This window comes from Vidua chalybeata, chromosome 12 (assembly GCF_026979565.1).
Source record: "Vidua chalybeata isolate OUT-0048 chromosome 12, bVidCha1 merged haplotype, whole genome shotgun sequence".
Taxonomy (NCBI): Eukaryota; Metazoa; Chordata; class Aves; order Passeriformes; family Viduidae; genus Vidua; species Vidua chalybeata.
The window spans coordinates 7594867-7615158 of record NC_071541.1 but is presented as its reverse complement, the minus strand read 5'-3'; the positions used below and the strand labels follow the sequence as shown (position 1 = coordinate 7615158).

Below are 20292 nucleotides of genomic sequence, written 5' to 3'. Positions count from 1 at the left end.
AGGATAGAATATGACCTGTAATTTGGGATTAGTGCAGATTGTGTCCCATGGAAGTATTCATTAATTATGCTTTTATATTACTTGGATAACTCTTGTCTCTCTTCTCCTTCCAATTCATTCGTAGAAAGGAAATATGATACATTGACATTTATACTTCACACAGTGTTTTAAAGCAAAGTTGATTCTTTTTATAAAACGAGGCTTGAGCTACATAGATTCTGTTCGCTTTTCTTAGATTTATGTGATCATACTCCTTGCTTCTCTGCTTTTAGGATGGTTGTTAATATTCTAAAGGTTTTGTTACATTCTCTCATACTTTAAGACATTTCCTGGAAAGAACTGTTTATCAAACCAGTATTTTGTGTTTGTAAGAAATGTAACTTCTCTCCTAAAATAAAAAGGAAAAACACAACCAACAACCAAATTTCATGAAAGCAATTTAGAGGAAAGAAATTAGGCAAAAAAAAAAAAATTGCATGTATTTTAAAATCTGCTATAAGAGCTTCTTCTGAGGCTTTTTCATCTCTGGTTACCAAACAAGATACTATTCGATTTTTTTTAACCATTTTAGCAGTGCTAAGAGTACCGCTCAAAATTATTGAAATTGCAGATCTGAGCACTCAGCTGCTCTAAAAATTCAGGACTTGTGTGGGTCAAGTTGGTCATTTCCTCTGAATGAACACTTAAGAAAATGTTGGCTTTCAGCAAGTTGGTTCAGACTATGAATCCACTCTGGCAGAGATGGGAACAGAATTCAGGTTTTCTGACTGCCTGATCAAATGGCTCAACTGTGCTATCACCAAGAAAGAGACTTTAAAGAATGACTCTGAAAGGTTATTTTCATTGAATTGCTGAGTACATAAAATGTGTTGAAAGAAAGGGTAAAACTTCTTGAAAGGGTTTAGAAATGGTTATATTTCTAATCTGTTGTGGTAGGATTTTCAACTCCAGTGTTCAGCGAACCTAGACTGACAAATTTATTATAGTTATAAGGCTGAGAAACCTATTAGAAGAAATATAATAGAAGGTACATTTTTGTGAGGCGTTAATAGGAACAGAAACAATTCAACAAAAGACTAAATTCTGTAAGGTGGGAAAAGTCATTCATTAAATCTTTCTAAAAAGATTGAGTGACCTTTCTTTTAAAAGTGGGGCTTTTTTGTAAAAAATGAAAAGCTCAAGCTTCATAACAACAACCCAGTAAAAGGGTTTATTAGGAATTGGCTTCCTGTACAAGTTCAGTTATTCTTATTGTCAGTAAATGTTGGTGTTATGCAGCAAGAGAAGCACTGTTGCCTCTCTAATCTCTCCCTGGAACTAAAGAAATTAATAATAAAAGCACTCAAAATCTAAACAGAAATTTAAAAAATAGAACACTGCTGCTCAGGTTTGTATGGCAAAATCCAGAAACAATGGGCTGAAAATTCAGCTCATGAGGAAACTGTGCCAGAACTGTGAAGGTGGTGTTATTTCTTCTACCTCCGCTTACAGTAAAAGTCAAGCTATTAATATCAGGCATCTTGACAGTCGTATAAATGCATGTATTAAAATTCAAAGTACTTTTTGCTGCTGTAGATGTATCATCATTACAGAATAAGACAATTTTAATGTACTACCAGATGGCAATAGCATTACTTAGGGTGGCTAAAAGTTATAGGGTGACTTGTACACCCAATGCAGATGGCCTGAAGCTGAAGATGGTGTCCTTCACCATCCCAGAGCACAAAGCTGAATAGTCCAGCTTGTTCGAAGCATTGTGTGAATGCACTGGAAGTTGGAAGAGTGTTTAAATAACCAGCAGTACCTGCATGTGACTGAATTCACATGAAATTAGCAGGCACTGACCTACTCCTCAGTAAAATTGCTATGGTTTTGAACAGGAATCTCAAAGCAGGCCAAAGCTGGCAGACTTTCTGTCTGTGCAGCAGGCAAAGTCAGTCCTGAGGAGCTCCAATGAGCCTCCACTAGGGTGTGAAAGACATAAGCTGTGAATAGTTTTGAAGCAGATGGTCAGACACTGATCAGGTACATAACTACAAGCACCAATCTGAGGAAAACAGTTTCTCAAAGCTCCCTACACAGCCTGTAAAGAATGGTACCTCTGGTGCTTCAGAGCAACTCCAAATGCTCAGCCTCCAGTCTACATCGTGGTCAAGGAGAGCTGAGCTCTCTGCACTGATTAGGGAGGGAGTCAGGGAAAATCAGCCTTCCCTTGTATAAACCATGTGACATGATTTTATGAGCCAAAAAGTGTCTTTCTGTCCCTCTTGTTCACATGCACCCCTTATGCTCTCAGGAGGAGCTTGCTCTCCATGCTGGGCAAGAAATATCCAGTCTACACAGATAAGTGAAGTGCTGGTTGAAAGATCAAAGCTAAGCACATCCATTCAAAGTACTCCAACCAGGAACAGAGAGTGGTGATTCTCCAAGAGGTTTTTATTGTGTTTCCTTTGTGCAGTTTAGTGAAAACAGACAACAGGAATTGTCTGAAATAAAGTTTTTATTCACTATCATAACATGCTGAGAAGCAATTAGATTCAAGTTAATTACTGTAAATAGTTATTACAATTACTTGTAAAACATTCAACTACCTGTACATTTGTTAAAATCAGTGGAGACCTGTTCTTTTTATTGTTGTTTTTTTGTTTGTTTGTTTGTTTAAGAGACAGCTTAATGTTATTACTTAAGGGCCAAACAATTTTCATGAGCTCTTCAAAAAGAAGTAGCTATACCATAGACACTACTGATGGAGAGCACCTGTTGGGGCATGTATGCCCTTGACCAGACTGAGAGGGTGTATCAGCAATCTGAAGAATTGTCTAGACTACCTTACATTTACAGAACCTTAAAGGACTTTCCTCAAAAGACAAAAAAAAAAAAAAAAAAATGCAGCTGAATACTGATTTCTGATTTTCTTAATTTGTTTTATTTGTCAGGTTTCTATCCCTACTTGCAGCATGAAGAAAATATTGTCTTGTTAACATCTTTATATCAAGAACAGTATTTTTTTGTATTTTTTTCTTTGACTCTGGACAGAGTGTGGCCTGGCCTGATGCACAGTTTTACACTACATTTTGACAGGCACACAAAGCAGCTGGAGTTCTACCACTTCTGTGCTTTCACACACACAGCTCTTGGTTCTTCCTCTTCATAAAGGTCTTCCAACTCTTTTTCTGAACTTGGCACAGCTGTCTCTAGTTTGGACAAGTTTTGCACCAGCTGATGGTTGCTGAGCCCACCCTGCTCTGCTGTTTGGGTTCTGGCTCAGCTGAAACAGGTCTCCTGATGTCTGGGGGCAATTCCAACAAGCACACACAGATTACATTCGTTTGTCTAAGCATAGAGTAACATGTTGGAAATTCATTTTCAACAACACTTGACTTCCACAGGTGCACCAGTGTTTCCCATGCCAAATACACACCTTTAGCTACCAAAAAACTCAAAACCCAAATACAGGAATATGTTCTTGAGTTGTCCTACCATTTATGAGCTTCATCTCAGCTCTAATATCACTACTGCAGAGAAGACAATAATTTGTAACACAGGACAGGGAAAAGTAGGGGACCTGCCAAGAGAAAGGCTGAGAGCTAGTCTCTGAATATTGGAATGTGAAGAGGAATTAGAAGCCCGTTTTTTACCCTCCTAAGTTTGATACTTTATTAGCTCACTCCTGCTCTGGGAGGGCATTTCCCTGAGTGCCTTTGCCTTTTAGCTTGTAGTAACTTAAAGCAGCTTTGCTCAGGGCTTGTGCAGTTGATTGAAATGCTGTGGAGAGCCTCTGCAGCTGATAGGAAAACTGCCATAAGCCAAGGTGATGGCCACAGGCTGCTCTCTCTGATGGGATTTCATGGTCTCAGACTGTCCCCTAGGCCTGCTGCATTTCACCAATGATATCACTCAACAAATGTTTATGAACAGATAGACCTCAAAGTGGATATTACTGCGCCAACAGAGGTGTACCTCCAAAAGGTAAGGGAAGGAAGAAAGGGAAAGCAAAGAAAAAAAAAAACCTAAAATATGCGCATTTCTTTAAAAAAGTTTTGAAGTGGTTTCATATAAGAAAACTCCTTTCTTACAGTTTTCCCTCTGAAATACTGGTGTGTCTTGCAATCCCAATATATAAAAACATTTCCTTTTTTAAAAACTGACATATGGCAAAAATTGGTAGCAGTAAATAAACTCACATAAAGCTAAATCATGCCATCCTAAATGTTAGTAAAAATGACAAAATAAAATACTATCTATATAAACTATGCACAGGTGTGTAGCATATTACAAGCAAAAAACATATCTTGCAATTATAAGCCCACAGTATTTATTTCAGTTGTCTGTAATTACATTTTTTATATGTTTGTTTAGTAATATCAATCCAAGACATCATTTTGAGGATATAATTAACTGTATGTTAGAACAGGATGTGTTAGACTGTTTTTGTGTGTTGACAGAGACAAAAATCTTTGTTAGCTGTATTTAAGTGCCATCTAGTGTCCCAAACCACCAATTTCACTCAGAAAACCCTCAAAGCTTTCAGAGCAAAATCAAGTTGCAGGGTTAAAAAAGAGTGAGGGTCACAATGTTCCCATTTCAGCACTAACATTAAGTCCTTAATCCATATGGACAGTAAATACAGATCTCTACCACTGGCAGGCATCTAGTTTTTCAAATTTTTATAGCAGTGATCCAACAGCAAACTTGCATAGAAGTATCTAATGAAGACAGAATCTGGGTGGAAAAAAGGCTTTTTATAAAAACTGTTAAAGGTGGGGGTTTTTCTGAAAGATCCATAACATAACTGGAAGCTAAGGCAGGGGCACACATGACATGAGACACATGTAACAGCAAGACACACTACAGCGAGGTGCCAATGCATTCAGATACAGGAGAAAGCTTTTCCCCATGTACACGACTTCCTCCCCAGCTCTGTACGCTGACCATGACACCATATGGTCTGGAATGTCACCTGGAGGGGTCTGGAATGTCACCTGGAGGGGTCTGGAATGTCACCTGGGTCGGTTAGATCAGCTGTCCTGGCTGTGTCCCTCCCATCACCTTGTGCTCTCCCACAAGATGGGGTAGAAGCAGAAAAGGCCCTGACTCTGTGCAAGCCCTGACCAGCAGAAATATCCCTGAGTTATCAGCTGTGTTTCCACCACAAATTCAAAACATAGCCCCAGATCAGATTCTGTGAAGAAAATTAATTCCACACCAGCCCAAACCAGCACTTGGGGGGGGATTTGTAGCTGTTACCAGCACAGTAATTTTTTTAATAAGTTTAAAGTTTATATTGTTGACAACTTCAGAACCAATCTAGGTTAAACTGAGAGTTTATAGCTCAGTAGCTATGAACTTCACCCACTGTCACATAAGAAATTAGCCATTAGAAAATTATTCTGGCTTCCATCCTGTCTCTTTTTCTGCAATACGGAACAATTGATATTATCTGTAACTTTACAAAAATGCTCTTGGCATTCTCGTCACAAATGGCATCTATAATGGTCTATGTAAACCAAACTTCAGTTTGTCTCTTTTCTTCCTGAAATTCATTAAGTGCTACAAAGAAAGAAAGATGACAGTCATTACAGAGAGCTGGTGTAGCTAAAAGTAAAATATGCAAAACACTTGGGCTTTCTGTTGCCATTAGTGTGGCCATAACAATTAGCTTTTTGTACCATTAGAAATGAGGACTGACTCCTACACCTCTGTGACATTTATTAGAAAGTATTGTCTTTAAATCACAATGATAAAAAGAAATTAAAATAACTTTTTAAGTCCTATTTATCCTGACTGCTACAATAAGCAAGGTGAAGTGACAAGTACATTAAAGAACTTCTACTTATGTCATGAAGTGAATTAATGTGAATTTGTTGCAGAAGTATAAAATGGGGAAAAAATAGAAAATATAAAGATATGAAAAACCACAAGAAACAGATTCAATCAGCAGTAAGAAAGGCTTGTGATGAGGTGTCTTAAACGAGGATGAGAGAATGCTTAGATGGAAAGCATTTAGGCAAGACAAGCACTTTCACAGCAGCTTTTAGAAATCTACAGCTGCACATGTACATAAATCTATTGGGCACCACTGAAATGGACAAAAAAATATTTTTTAGCTTTATCTAGCTTGGAATTTTTTTTGTGTGTGTTTTCTGTGAAAGACAAACATTTACAGAAAAAAAAAAAGGTGGATTGTGTTTTTTTTTTATTTGGAGTCTATTTTGATGTAAATTTGCCTATAAAGGCCTAGACTCGCCTCAGCAACCCTCCAGCTCTGAGGCCGGGAAGGAACTAAGGTCTGACACACGGGCAGGATCCCACCAGGAGGTTTGGAAACCATGTGGAGAACCGGGCTGGCGCTGCCGGGCGCTCTCCCGGGCCGGACATGGAAGGCTGTGCCTTGCACAGAGGGAGGAACAGCTGCTTTAAACGCAAATCCCGGCGGGGGCCGCCAGCCCCGTGAGGGAGAGCGCGGGCACGCGGGACCCGCGCCCCCGGCCGCCCCTCCCCGCGCTCCCGCCCCGGGCCGTGATTGGCCCCGCGCCCTCCCGCTCCTCCAATCCCAGGGGCGGAATCCGTTCCCGCCCCCGCCTGATCCCGCCCACCGAAACGACGGCTCGGCTCCACCTTTCCGGCCGTCTCCATGGCAGCGAGGGCGGGGGGTTCTAAGCCGTCCCGGAGATCATTGCGGTTGGTTGCTTTGCTTTTCGAAGCCGGCGAGGCTAAAGGTAAACTAGCTAGTGTATTTGGTATATTACTTTTATTTCCTGACTTATTCTCCCGTAATTATACGGGACGGCACCTTTCAAAGAGATCGTAAATCCACCCTTCCCCCCCCTCCCCCCCTTTCCCAATGGTAGGGCGCAGGCGGTGCGCGGCCCCGCTGTGGCCGTGGCGCTCCCGCCCCGCTGGGGCCGCGGCCCGAGGCGGAGCCGCCGCGGGGGCTGGGGTGGAGGTGCCGCGCTCGGCTCGAGGGGCTTCCCTGGGGCCGCTGGAGATCCGCGGTCTGCCCGCGGAGCTTCGTCCCGGGCTGCCTCAAGCCTCGGCATCTGCCCAGGGCAGCGGCTGCCCCACGGTGCAGCGGGCGGAGGGTGCTCAGGCTGGTGCCGGTTTGTCACTCACGATGGTGCCGGTTTATCGCTCCTGTTGTAAGCCCTTAAAGACAGGCGGTACGGGCGGCGGGATGCTCTGGCTTCTCCTGTCGCGAAGAGCACGAAGTGCCCCGGCTGAAGGAAGGAGCCCTGAATGGGTGCGCTCCGTGTTACACAAGGTGAAGCATTAGCAACAGGCCAGGCGGACAGAGTGTTTTCAGAGTGTGATAAAACATACATCCCTAGAAGATGCGCCCCAGCGTCAGCAGAGGCCACATGTAAATCGCTGCTTTCGGAGTTAGGTGTGACACGTGGTAGTGAGGAGGCCTTAACTAATGTTATCTTGATGAGCTCTTTTAGTTCTCCCACCCTTTGACATTATCAACATGTGACAAGTTATTTAATTTTACTTAAAGTAAAAACGCAGTCACCTCTGAGGTGAAAAAAAAATAGCCAAAACATTTTCAGTCTTCTGAAAAGTGCTGTAGGATCTTTATTTTCCATCAGTGGGCAGTTGATCTCCTTAATAGCTCAGGAAAAAAATCCATTAAGTTGTAAAAAATTTAAACCTATGAACAGGTCCCTGTATCTATGAGAAGTAGTTTACAAGTATAACTGTGTTCACTGTAACGTGATAAAACCCAGAAATCAATAATGTAAACACTAAAAGGCAATTTATTTAAGCTCAAAGTATGTGTGTGGTTGTAAGCATCTGAAACTCAAGAAAACTCAGTGCTGAATCTGAAATGGAAAAAAACTTGGTTTTCATAAATTATTAGCATACAGTAGCATTTCCCTAAAATGTATTGTGAACATAAGTAGTGTGAATGTAATCAAAGCAAATTGTAGCAATGCCTTGTGGCAGGTTTTGTGTAGATAACTGACATGTAGATATGATGTGTGCAGCTTTTTAACCAGAATCGTTTAATACTGGAAAGTGTACGTTAATGTACACCTTTAGAAGATTTTAATTTCACTTGGCTTTCCTTTTATAGAGTACAAAACTGGGGCAAACAACTGAAGATGTCATGCTGTTTGGCTCAGGAGGTTCACCTTGCTAGAAGAAATGAGGAGATGTGAGTAGTTGTGCTCTGCCTCGCAGCAGTTTGTGTTGGGTCTTGTGATGTTCTCCCTCCTGCCCACGACCCTCGGTGCCAGTGAATCTGAGCTCTGCACGGCACAGTGGTGCTTCAGCAAGGGGCTGGAGTTCCAGGAGGTGGCACTCTTCCTTCAGGAACCATGGGAATTAGCATCCTTGCCTGCCGTTTAGGGTATTTAGGTTGATGAGGTTTTTGACTTCCAATGGTGGTACTGGTTTGAGACCTCCATTGTCAACCTGTCACTGTTAAATTCCTACTTGGGGAAGGTAATTGGATTCTCTCACTCGATGCCTCAATTATAAAGTTGCTTCTTTGTTGCCCTGTAAACTCAAATTGTGAGGCAAATACAGTAGTGATTCAGGAAAATTTGCTTTTCTTGTAACAACTACTACGTGCCAGTGAGCAAATGTGGTACTGATCAGGTCACCCCAACCCACCCTGTCTTTCCTTCTCCTGGGAGATTCAGTGTTTCGAAGCACCTCAGCATTTGAGTGCTGGTTGCAACGTTATAGCTTGGTACAAGCACAGCAGGTGATGCCTGTCTGTACCTTTTCCCTCCCCCAGCACACCCACCCTGCAGCCGGCTTAATTAGCCCCATAGTTTTGAGAAAACTGGGTAAGGTAAAAAGGTTATTTTCTAGCTCCTGAGCAAAATGTTCTACCCACTTAGCAAAATGTTTTCCTTTGTAGACTGTCTCAGAGATCAGAGCTGCTACAGCAGATGGAGACTTATCTAAGAGACAAAAAGACTAAAAAGACATGGCAAACTCAAGCAGCTGATGCAGCTCATAAAAGGAATGCAGCACTTTTAAATGTAAGTTTCTGCAACTACCAGGAACCGCATCAAAATGTCACGGTTATGTAGCTTAGATAATTAAAAAAAAAAAAAAGGAGAGAAGTGTTTGCTCTATAGTTGTCATTGGAATTCTCTTCTATATGGTTCCTTTTTCTGGAACTTGACCAAAAAGTATTAAGTGACAAGTCTTTATTATCCGATGGCATCACTACCTATTTCCCGTGCCCTTCTTACAAAAGCCTCGTGGTGGCAGCTGCTACTATGTATTTTTATATTTTTTTTAAGCACATGTAGTGATGTAACACATGCTAGTACATGTCTGCCTGAGAGAACTTAGGGGTCTGTCAGGACTCACAGCCCCTCTACGCTGTGAGTATGTTTGGAAATGGGCTGACCAGGCTACAGTGCTTTGGGCCAAGGGTAGGAGCTGTTCTTCTGCTGAGGTTGTGATAAGTTGTGGAAGAGGTTCCCAGTTTAATATTTTCCTCTAAAGAGGTGTAGAGTGACTTCAAGCATTTTACTTGCAAGTCTGTAAAAGCAGTGTTTGGTGTTTCTGGCCCTTCATAGGGGTGACACCATTAATGTTCATAGCTGTTCTGCATATCTATTTTAATATTCAGGTAAGATTTGTTTCCTAGGCAATTAAAAAGATCTAAGTTTGATGACAGGGACTGGATTACTGAAAGGCTCCTCTGGAAGCCCTAGCTCAGGCATCTGAGTTTGAAGAGATACACTTGACCACTGACATGATGCATTTGAAAAATGTGTGTTGCTTTTCCAGGAGACAGCAGAAAACTGAACCCCCTGTGCCTTTTCTTTAAGCTCCTACTTATTAAGGGTCCATAATGCATGTATTGTGTTTATTGAAAAAGTAAGTTTTACTCTAGAAAATTGCAAGATTAATTTGTGTCACCAGAATTTCTTTGTTGTTTTTTTTTTTTTTTTTCAGAGTCTGGTTCAGATTTAAAATGTTCACATTTTGGGTGGGTATAATTCTATTGCATTAGAGTTTGTATTTAAATGGGAGGTTTATTTAGAGAGGGGAAGACAAGAAGAACAGTTAGCCAGGAATGCCTTCTTAGCTATTCTGTGATAAAGAAGATTTTTCATCTTGGACTGGTGAACTGGTACACTCTGGACAGGGGCAATCAAGCCCCTCTTTATTTGGTATAGTAAGTGTAGGTGCTTCAGGGAGTGGCTGAGGATAAATGGATGGTTTGGTTATTTTTTCCATAGCTCCTGCTCTGTTGATTTAGTAATTTCAGCCATTATGACTCCTGTTTTACATAGACATTTTAGGTTAGATTTTTACTTTGTAAATTTATAAATTATTTGTGTTTATGAATGCATTCTCAGTTTACATATACAGGCAAACACAATAAATGCAGTGTATATTTCTCCATCCAGAAAGCTGTATTGTAGTGGAAATGGTAACAATAGCTCAGACATATACAGAGTGTAAATATTTCTGCAGTTAAACAGATATTTGCTATCTTCTGTCACATCCTCGAAATTGTTCCTTTCAAGTGTCAAAAATGTTGGTGTTTGTACAGAAAAAAAAGCAAAAACATATGTATCAAAACAAATTCTGTTGCAGGATAAAATAGCATAAATCAATTTAAATCTATTAATTTTACCCTAGTTTTAACAAGCATGCACTCCTGCAGATGCTTTTTGATAACAGAAGAAAACAGGAAAAAAAATCTATGCAGCATAATATATGAGAAGCTTGAAAACAAGACTGATTAATGTGCCAGCTTCAGAATATTGTTCCTGATACCAGGCACTGTACATTTCACAGTTACCATGTGGAGAGTTGTTGATTTGGCCTACTCAAAAATACATGGACATGACGAAGTGTTATTTTTTTATTTGCATTTCTGGTTTTCTGCGTGTAAGCAAAATCAGTTGTTTTCAGTAATGGATCATAGCAAAAGCCATTTTTCTTTCTCTGTGCTAGTTGGAATTTATGCACAGGAAAGATTTCAAAATTAATTTAAATTCTAATCAGTAGGAAGCAAGGAACTAACCTTTTTTTTTTTTAATTGAAATTTTGACATTATAAGCATTTGTTCAGCATTTTAGCATAATTATCAGAGTATTTTCCTCAATGTCTTTAGAGGGAGACTGCAGATTAGGGAAATCTGTATCATTTGGTGCTTATATAATGTTGTCGTAATAAAAGCAGAAATTAGACTAGTATTTGTAATCTAATTTATGACATTTGTTTCTCAGTGATATTTCTTGTGTTTAGAAATATGTATTACTGTGCAACAGCTTGTAACATGAAATAGAAAAGAAAGAGTATGCTATATAGTAATTAGTACTGGAAAGGTAATTTAGAACAAATTTGCTTTCCTTCCCAGGCATGCAATTCCAGAATTATTTAAGTGTGATTGTGCCAGACTGATATCAATATAAGTGACAGCTGAATTTGGTCCCCTAAAAGCAATGCATGTGTCATGCATTCTATTTTACCTCTGGGGAAGGTTCTTGAATTGTTTTTGTTCCAGTCCTTGTGGTTTTAGGGGAAGCACTGTAAGATGCTCTCTTTTTTTCAGTACTGTGACATATTAGATTAGCTGTTTTTTTTCCAAAGAAGTTTATACTGCTGATGTACTTATTTTTATATTGATGACAGGGATTTATTTTTCCTACAAAGCTTACTAGTTGTGTAGACACACAAGAAGTGCCATCCAATCTTTCAGTAGTTCCAGTTATTTTCTAAAGCATACTACACCTTCCAGCAAAAATTTCTTTCACTGTCTGTCATTAAATCAGTATTCTGAATGACAATAGACTGCACAACACAAACTGGAGTGGGCAATGAAAAGACACGTCCAATATCTAGGCTATGCCAAAGTGACCTTCTCTACTAAACATATATGCACAATTGCTCTCTCCTTTCTTGCCTGAAAGACATTCATTTCCTATCACCATAAACATTCCAGTTACTTGGCTGAGTCTATAAGGAAATAATGATTGATATTCTTCCTTCCTGTTAAAATTCCTACAGTAATTAGGAAGAAGGAATCAGAAAGGAGGAAAACCCAATGAGAGAATATGAGGTGAACATTACTGAATGATCCCTTATTCAGTATGGTTTGTTATGGGGATAACTTCTCCAGACTTGGCCTGAGCCATTCTGATACGAGCTTCATTTGGTGCTGTCTGTGTGTGTCTGTTCTAAGTATGTGCAGCAGAGAAATTCCTTGCTTAAGTTACTTAAATCTGTGTTGGCCTCTGTTATTTTGACATCATGATTTCAAATGGCCTATGTCCTTTTTCCTATTCCCTCTATATGTTTATCCCATTAGTCTTTTCCTGCCTGAGAAGGGGAAGCCATTTGCTGCTTCTGAGAATTTGGATAAATCTGAGAATTAGTTTACTCTTTCTCAGACATCCTTTAGCTTCCTACAGTGGTATGGATTTTGCTGTAGGAAGGGGAGGAACTATTTTACTTGGATTAGGTTTGTAATTATGTACAAGAGAATATTGTAAAAGGAATTAATGAAATAAAATAAGATGAACACTAAATTGAACAATCTGACTATGTGTGTCACTAAATTAAACTTCAGCAAGGCTGGTTTTTTGCTTTTATTAATCATACTCTACTGAACTAAACTTGAGTTGAACACTGTTTATTTATTGATGTATTCAGACTGGCTATTATTCAATACGAGTAATCGTGTTTGGTCTCTCTTGTGGATATGCTCCTCCAGAATCTCACTCTTCTTTTCAGCAGCAGTGGTGGTGAATATTTGGGAAGTCCCTTTAGGGAATTTCCTCTCTCATTTAGTTTTTCTGTTGTACTCTTCACACCCGCTCTCTGCTCCCAACTCTGCCATCTGCTATACTTTCTTTCCCCCTCCACTCTGTTCAGCTTTGGCTTCTTCACACCCCACTCCCACGTCCCTTTCTGTCTCTCTTCATCTGCCCACCACTCAATCTCTTCAATGTTTGGGTATGGAACTAAGCCCACAAGAACAGGTCAGAACTTTAAAGGGGGAGGGTGGTTAGTTTGGGGCATGCTTTGGATTTGTTTGATGCTGTTGATTTTTTTGGTTGTTTCTTTTTTAAAAGATTTATTTGGGCCTCTGTGAATCCAGCACACATCCACTGGACAAGAAGAAACCCAAATACTGATTTTTTTTTTTTGTATGAAAACTATGTGAGGTGCATTGTCATCCAAGCTTGTCTGGTGAACAGCTTGCTGCAGCTCTACATTTATGTGCACATGTTATGCATGCATATTAGCAAGTCATCTTTGTCTTGAGAAGATCTTGCACATAATTTGCCTAGTTACTTTACAGTTACAGTAGCTAGAATACATACTTCAGTCTTATGCAGCACAGAGAAAGATGTTCTGTTCCCCTCTATTTCCTTAAGTTTTATACAACAGAATTTAACTAATTTACCCTGGTGTCCAGAGAGAATAGCAGTGTTTACAGCAAAAGTCTTATTTGGTTGTGAAATGTACTTTTGTATGAAAAAAGTGCAGCAAACACATTTAGCAGCTGTAGGGGGTTAGTCTAAGTAGTACAAGTTGTATTTCAGAGTGACTAAACAAATATTTGAACTTCAGTGTTAATTTTTGAATGCTGTATAGCTGTAATGAGTTTATTTAGTTAATTTAAATGTCTTTATATGTGCATTTGTCTTTTAAAATTCCCAGTGCTTGTTTTTAAAATGTACTTTCCTTGTGTTTTAGGATATAGAAGCAGCAGAAAAAAGGCTGCAAGAAAGAACGTATTTACTTCCACATCCTGATACTGTAAAGTTAGAAGTAAGTCCTAGAACTCTGTCTTTTCATTTGTTTTTATTTGCTGTTTACCTATTTTTTTTTTCCCTGAAGCATGTTCTTAAAGTGAAAATAATTGATTTTAAAATCCAGTGACTGGTATAGCCAAAGGCCTGTGTACTGTGTAGCAAGCTGAACCTATATTCTGGGACAAGGTCCCTAGATTCTGGAGCATTCTGGTGGAAATATTTAGCAGCCTTCAGATCCATACAAACTTCTATTTAAAAATGAAGTCAAATATAAAAAATCAATATTGTGAATATTAGACTATTACTCTGTTTACTATGTCAGAGCTATTTGGATTGTTTTATATGGTCATCCCATTCTCAGTTTACTACAGATTGTCATCTTTACATTTCAGGGTCAGCAGTTTATCAGCATGAACAGAGAAAATTTCACATCAATTATTTTAGAGTTGTATGAAAGCGAAAAGTACTGCAGCAGGAACACTCAGTTCTTTTTTTTTTTCTTCTCAACCTGCAGTCCCTAAAGCATTACTTCAAGATAAAAATTTTGAGCAGATTCCCATCTGTTTCTTGCCCCAGTGGTTTATGTTTGTGTTGTGTGCTGTGTGGTGGCTTGGTTCCCAAAGGCACAGAGCAGAGTGTCCCGTGCTGGTTTGGGTGCCGGGGCTCTGTCAGAGCAGAGCGAAGGGCCAGGTTTCAGCGCTGTCAGCTGTGAAGAGAGGTGTATTGTACCTCAGCTTCACACCTGCTGGGCATGTGTTGGCATGCTTAGGCTATTACTTAAAGGAGAGGCATCACTTCTTGTTCTGGTTACTGTTCAAAGTTTTCATCTGTCATTGCATTTTGTAAATAACCTACTGTGGCTGTGACAGGGTGCACACCGGGTATGCCCCTTCTGTGGCTTTTTTATTATTTTTAGACATTTTTAGGCAAAAGGGTACATCCTTTCCTGAATACTTGTACATTTTGAATGATGCTAAGGAAGATGCCAACCTACTAATATTAAACATTAAACCTGTCTTGACTGTGTTCAGAAGTAGTTTTAGACTCTTCAGTGACTTTAGAGACACTCTCGAGTTGTTTGGGTCAGTTTGTCCATGGTAGGTGTGAAGCTGCTCATCGAGCAAAGTCAGCACAAATTGGAGGCTGCAGAGCCTTTGCTCATGGCTGCAGAATGTCTGCACTCTGCAGCAGTGGTGAAATTTTGGAGAGAACAGAGTTACTATTTGAAGGAGAAGATCCTATTTCAGCTTTTTTTTTTTTTTATGCTCCTAGAGAAGAGTGCTATAAATAGTGGAAAAGAAAACTTTCTTTCATGGTACAAAATCCTTGTGTGTGCTTTGTTCCAAAACACTTCTGAGCATATTTCACTCAACCATATATGTGTCTGTATTAATATACTCTGAAAGTTATGGCTATAATGGATCCCAGCTTGCTGAGTCGGAGTAGTTTTGTGTGACAGCACATATGCTTGTCAAAAAAGATTCTTTGAGTAAATCTGTTGAAGAAAATATTTTTGTAAACCTGCAAGAGCCATAGTTATATCTGAGTTACATGTAAGGATCAAAATGATTAGCCAGGAATCTAATACTGTGCAGGGAGATCTTCACTTTTATGCTGCACTTCTCCTTCATTATATACTTAAGTAAAGAAAAAAGCTCACTACATATGTATCATAATTGTTTTCTACTGCAAAACTACATTTTTCTGAATGGACATCAATGGCAATAAATACTTACATATGTGGATATGGATTAAAGTGCTATCTTAGCACAGTTCTTAGATCATGTTATTTTGTGGGGAAAAAATGATACTTAAACTTTTCCTGAAAATCCTACAAACAACAGTTATCCTTAGGATACCAACACAAAAATGATGAATGCTTAATAACACAGATAAGTAATATGTTAAATTTATTACTCAGAGGCGCAGTGTAAAGCAAGAGGAAGGGTTAGATGATCCATAGAGATTCTCCTAGACCACTCACTAAATATTCATCACCTTTTTATTATTATTTTAATTTGTGATCCAAATACTGGATTTGATTACTTCATCAGTGAATTATCAAGTCTAAAATTTTACTCAAATATTTTGAACTGTAGTTCTGTATAGTAATGTAAACTTTTCTAGAATAATCAGTTTACATTGGTAAAGGGGCAGCCTTCATTTCTAACATTTTTTCCACTGCAAAATGAAATTCCAGTGACATACATACTTAAATATAAAAGCTGCTTTTGAAAAAGTATATAATCATAGAAAATAGTTTATTAAAGGTACTGTAAGGTCTAAACTGATGTGTTGCTTACCACAAGAGGGCACATTCAGTCACTTCACAGTTTGTCCTGCAGAATGAAACATTTCCAAGCTGATATTTTGTATCATACAAGAGATTAAAAATTTCATATGTTAAGTATGTTGTTCTTTTCTGAATTGCTTTACTCTTAAAGTAAAATTTAATAATGCATTGCATTTCTGTATTGTTTTAAACTGGCTGACACAAATTTTGAAATTAAGTTTATTTTTTTCTTATATCTTTCTCAGATTCTCTATTGGGCATCAATAAAAGAATCTCTTCCCAAATGGGAAGAGTTTCTTTTAGGAAGAGCAGAAGTTCCTATTGGCTTTAAGAAAATGAAAGCTACAAAGCAGAGCATAAACTACCCTGAAGAAGATTCACAAAAATAAACATTTTAGTTTCATTCTGTTTTGTAATTTAGCATTTAAGCAGAGAAGATCATCCAGATCGGGCAACAAAATATCATGCCATTAAACTGAAATGTAAATAATTTAAATGAAAATTAATTATATAGGATAATTTCATTCCATTGCTGCATTGTGTACAATTCCTTATTTTTATTCTGTACTAGAGAAGCAATTCTCAAATGGGCTTTTAGGCTCAAGAATGAGAAACATTGGTGTGTAGATTTCCACCAAGGCAATTGGGTTTTCAGCGTGACAAGAGTTTTTATGTTATTTTTAATCCTCTGCTTCTACATATAAGTGCGATAAGTAAAGACAGATTCTTGCATTATCTTCACTTCAGTCATCTGTGCTGCATGCCTGCTCGTGGATGAGGCAGAAAGGAAGTTAGCAGAAAAGGCAGACTGTGCTTCAGAGTAGCCTTGGTTTAGCACCAGGAATCTGTGCAAGAACCTTCATGAGAGCGGTGGTAGAAGGAACAAACTTGAATTTCTGCATCTTGTTTTCCCTGGGTTTTTTGTCATTGCCACTTTCATCACTGATACCCCTCACTCCAGGCAGCTTTTCCCAGCCCCCTTCTGCCTAGATTGCATTTGTTGTCTAACGGGTGGGCAAACAAATCTCTAGGGCTCTTTGCTACTCCTAGGCTGCTCTTAATTCTGTTTTCTTTCTGCTGATATACTCTACAAGTGAGAACTTTTTCTGAGGCATGAAAAGTTTGAAAGAAGCAAACTGTAAGGTAACTGGCAGTGGCTGTCCAAGAACAAAGTGTATACAGAAGTTGAAGATATATTTTCCTTTTCAGCCACTGAACAGCTTCCCAAGTTCCTCCTACAGAGGTGCAGTATCAGTGAGTTTTAATTGTACTGAGCTAACTTGGTATGAAAAATTCACTGGTACAGAACTTCTAAAAGTATCAGTTCAGTGGAAGATCCTTTCTGGTGTGTGATGTGGCCTGCAGAAAATTTATCTTTCCTGAGCAAAAGAAGCCAAGAAAATATTAATTTCTTTTATTGTTAAGAACCTGGACTTGAGTCAATATACTGTTAAAATTTAATCTCTTGCAACAACATCATTCCACCCCCAGCCTGGAGGTAGTAGGAAAAAAAGTACCTCTGGAAGTGTCTCAGGATATGAAAATGTAATGACTGCAAATATTACTAGTCTACTAGTTATCTGAGCTATGCATCTTCATACTACATAGAGACTCCACTATTCAAAAAATATTATATCCCTATGCAGCATGAAGAATCACTGGCACAATAAAATCAGAACTTTTGGTGCAATATAAAATTGTTGTATATTTTCCACAGGAATATTAGGAGTTCATTTTAAACTTTTTCTATTGAAGTGTCCATTAAACTGATAACTTTTTACAGAAACTGCCATCTTAGAATTATCCTGTTGAGTGGGTGTTGGTGTTTGTAACAATAACGTTGTTTTCATAATATGTGATGGCAGATTAGCACGCTTCTCTGCAGTGTTGTTAACAGTTGTAATTAAGGAATAAACAGTAAAGGGTGTCAGTCCGATGACAATTTCATCTATAGTGTCACAATACAAAATGTCACAAAATATTAGAACTGTTACATAACTACAAAAATATCAAATTAGGCTTTCATCTTACAAGCTGAGAGCTTAAAAAAAACTTGGCATAGAGACCATTGCAATTTTATACCTACTCAGTGTTCTGTCACAAAGACAACTTGGTAATATTTTCTTCTGTAAACTCACAATGTGATTCTCAATCTGATTTATGTGTATGGATCTTACAGTTGTAGAGCTCACATTTATAAAGAAAATAATTGGAACCAGTTGAGCACACAAGAAGGGAAAACCTATTATACATGATACTCAGAAGGAAGGGATGGATGAGCAGTTAGTTACTAACAAAGGGGACTCATCCTATTCTTTGTGTCCAAAGGGAAATCACTTCAACAAAAATCTGGGCCCCTAAGTACTTTATACATGCAAATAATCTGAGTCTTTATCTCTTCCACCTCTGCCTAACCACTGGGACACAGTGCAGATGCTCTGGATCTCCTTGCCCTGGTGATTTCCTCTGGAAGGAGATCTGGGTGTGTGGACACTGAGTACATGGCAGCTCCATGCGTAAGAATTTGGCAACATGCATGAAAGGCACCTGCAAGCAGGGTTAGAGTAGTTATTGTGCTGCAGTTAGGTGCTTATATAGCATGCCTGAGAGTAAAATGAAATTCTCTTCAAAGAAGGAATTTAATTTTATTTCCTGCAGCATCACTTTAGAAGCAATAGGACAACAAGTTCAAGGAAAACTATGTAGGAACATGTCCAGGGAAAGAAAAACTAAATTAAGAGAACCATTTAAAGCAGGAATCTGTGTAGGTAACTCTTCTCAGAGACAAGGGCCTTCATATTGGTCTGTGGTTTGAAACAAATAAATGCAATTGCCTATGACTGTGAAATAGCACAGTAATAAAGGGCAGGAGCAGGTGTCTGCTGAGTTGGGGCATGCAGTGGCAAGGGACTATAATTATATGATATCTCCTGTTTTACTTAGATTTGTTGAGTTTCATTTACCATAGCTGGGCTAGCTTGATACTTGCCTTTTTATATATACTGATTTGAGAAAGCAAATGCTAAATTTTTGTGTGCTTTTAAAAAATATAAGAATCCTTCTAAGTGATTTGTACTGATATGATTTAATATTGGTCTCCTATGAGATCTTGAATGGGTATTCTTCACCAAGTCAAGGCAGTCACTTCAAACGTATTGATTCTATGTAATTATACCCTATCTTATCCCAAGTTTATATATATATATATATATAATATAGAAATTATATCATATATATCTTCTGTAATTTCCTACTCATCCTGAGTAATTTTTTTCTCAAAAAAACCAAACTCACCACACCCCCCCCAAAAAAAAACCAAACAAATAAAAAAAAAAAAAGAAAACTTGTTACTCTATAGGCTTGACTTGCTGCTTGTTCTTTTGTGTTACAATATATGTATACGTAAGGTGTGGTGGTCCTAGGGGCCTGTTGCTTTTGTGCTTTTCTGATAGGTGGGGACAGCAAATGAGTAAAGAGCAGAAAGAAAACCCAAAGGTTTTCCTGTTTGTAAGTTAATCTTGTAGTATCTTGCAAGAAGAAATAATTAATTATACTTATCTAGGTTAATGCACAGATGAGTAACCCCAGTACTAACCCAGGAGCACAGCCTGTTCACCCATCTTGTCACCTCTACCATCACATTCCCAAGCTTTTTGCTTTCTCAGTTATTCTGGCTGTGGGGGCAGGAGCAGAAGGCAAGGCATGTTACTTTTCCCTAGCATAAGAAATTTCTTACTCTGCAGAATCTTTCACAAGCCCATTAATTTACTTTGAGAGTACAGTTGAAATAGTAAGTTGGTTTAGATGCATATCTGACACTATAGTATCCTCTTGATTGTATTTATTCAGAGTCATGTTTTCATAGAAGTTAGGAGCTAATTTTTAGGCTGAGCTTATAGTTCTTAATTTCTGTCTTTTTCATTCACACATAGAGCAGTTTGGGGATGTAGATGCTCAGTTTGAGCTTGCTGGTACTGAAAAATAAGAAAACCAAATTTTAAATGGAATGTACTTTTAGAGGTTATGTCTGAAAGAAAACATTATTTACTCCATAATGGTAATTTTCATAATATTTTAATACTTGTGTTCAGATACAACTTGACCTTAAATATCACCCCAAATGCAAGCTGTTTTAACATATTTGTAATGCTAAGGTCTTCATTACTGTGATATTCTGTTTGCTCAAGGATTATAATCCATGGATATACTGTGTTATAGTTGAAATAAAGCTTTGATCAGTGTTTCATTCCA

The 20292-nt window shown here is 38.5% G+C and overlaps 1 protein-coding gene across 2 annotated transcripts; it reads left to right on the top strand.

The window, feature by feature from the left end:
- The first annotated feature begins 6604 nt into the window (after positions 1-6604).
- On the top strand, positions 6605-20292 carry C12H3orf14 (chromosome 12 C3orf14 homolog). Of its 2 annotated transcripts, none has more exons than XM_053954067.1 (5): positions 6605-6719; positions 8078-8158; positions 8873-8996; positions 13690-13764; positions 16287-20292. In XM_053954067.1, the coding sequence occupies exons 2-5, from the start codon at positions 8106-8108 to the stop codon at positions 16428-16430; spliced, it is 396 nt and encodes a 131-aa protein (XP_053810042.1). In that variant the 5' UTR covers positions 6605-6719; positions 8078-8105; the 3' UTR covers positions 16431-20292. The 2 variants fall into 2 exon arrangements, with proteins under 2 accessions (XP_053810042.1, XP_053810043.1); XM_053954068.1 differs by lacking the exon at positions 6605-6719 and adding an exon at positions 6912-7261.

Excerpts from the sequence above, each read along its gene's own strand:
- C12H3orf14 (XM_053954067.1), top strand. The coding sequence starts at position 8,106 with ATGTCATGCTGTTTGGCTCAGGAGGTTCACCTTGCTAGAAGAAATGAG. Across the intron at positions 8,997-13,689 it reads GGAATGCAGCACTTTTAAAT|GATATAGAAGCAGCAGAAAA; the intron begins GTAAGTTTCTGC and ends CTTGTGTTTTAG. Across the intron at positions 13,765-16,286 it reads CTGATACTGTAAAGTTAGAA|ATTCTCTATTGGGCATCAAT; the intron begins GTAAGTCCTAGA and ends TATCTTTCTCAG.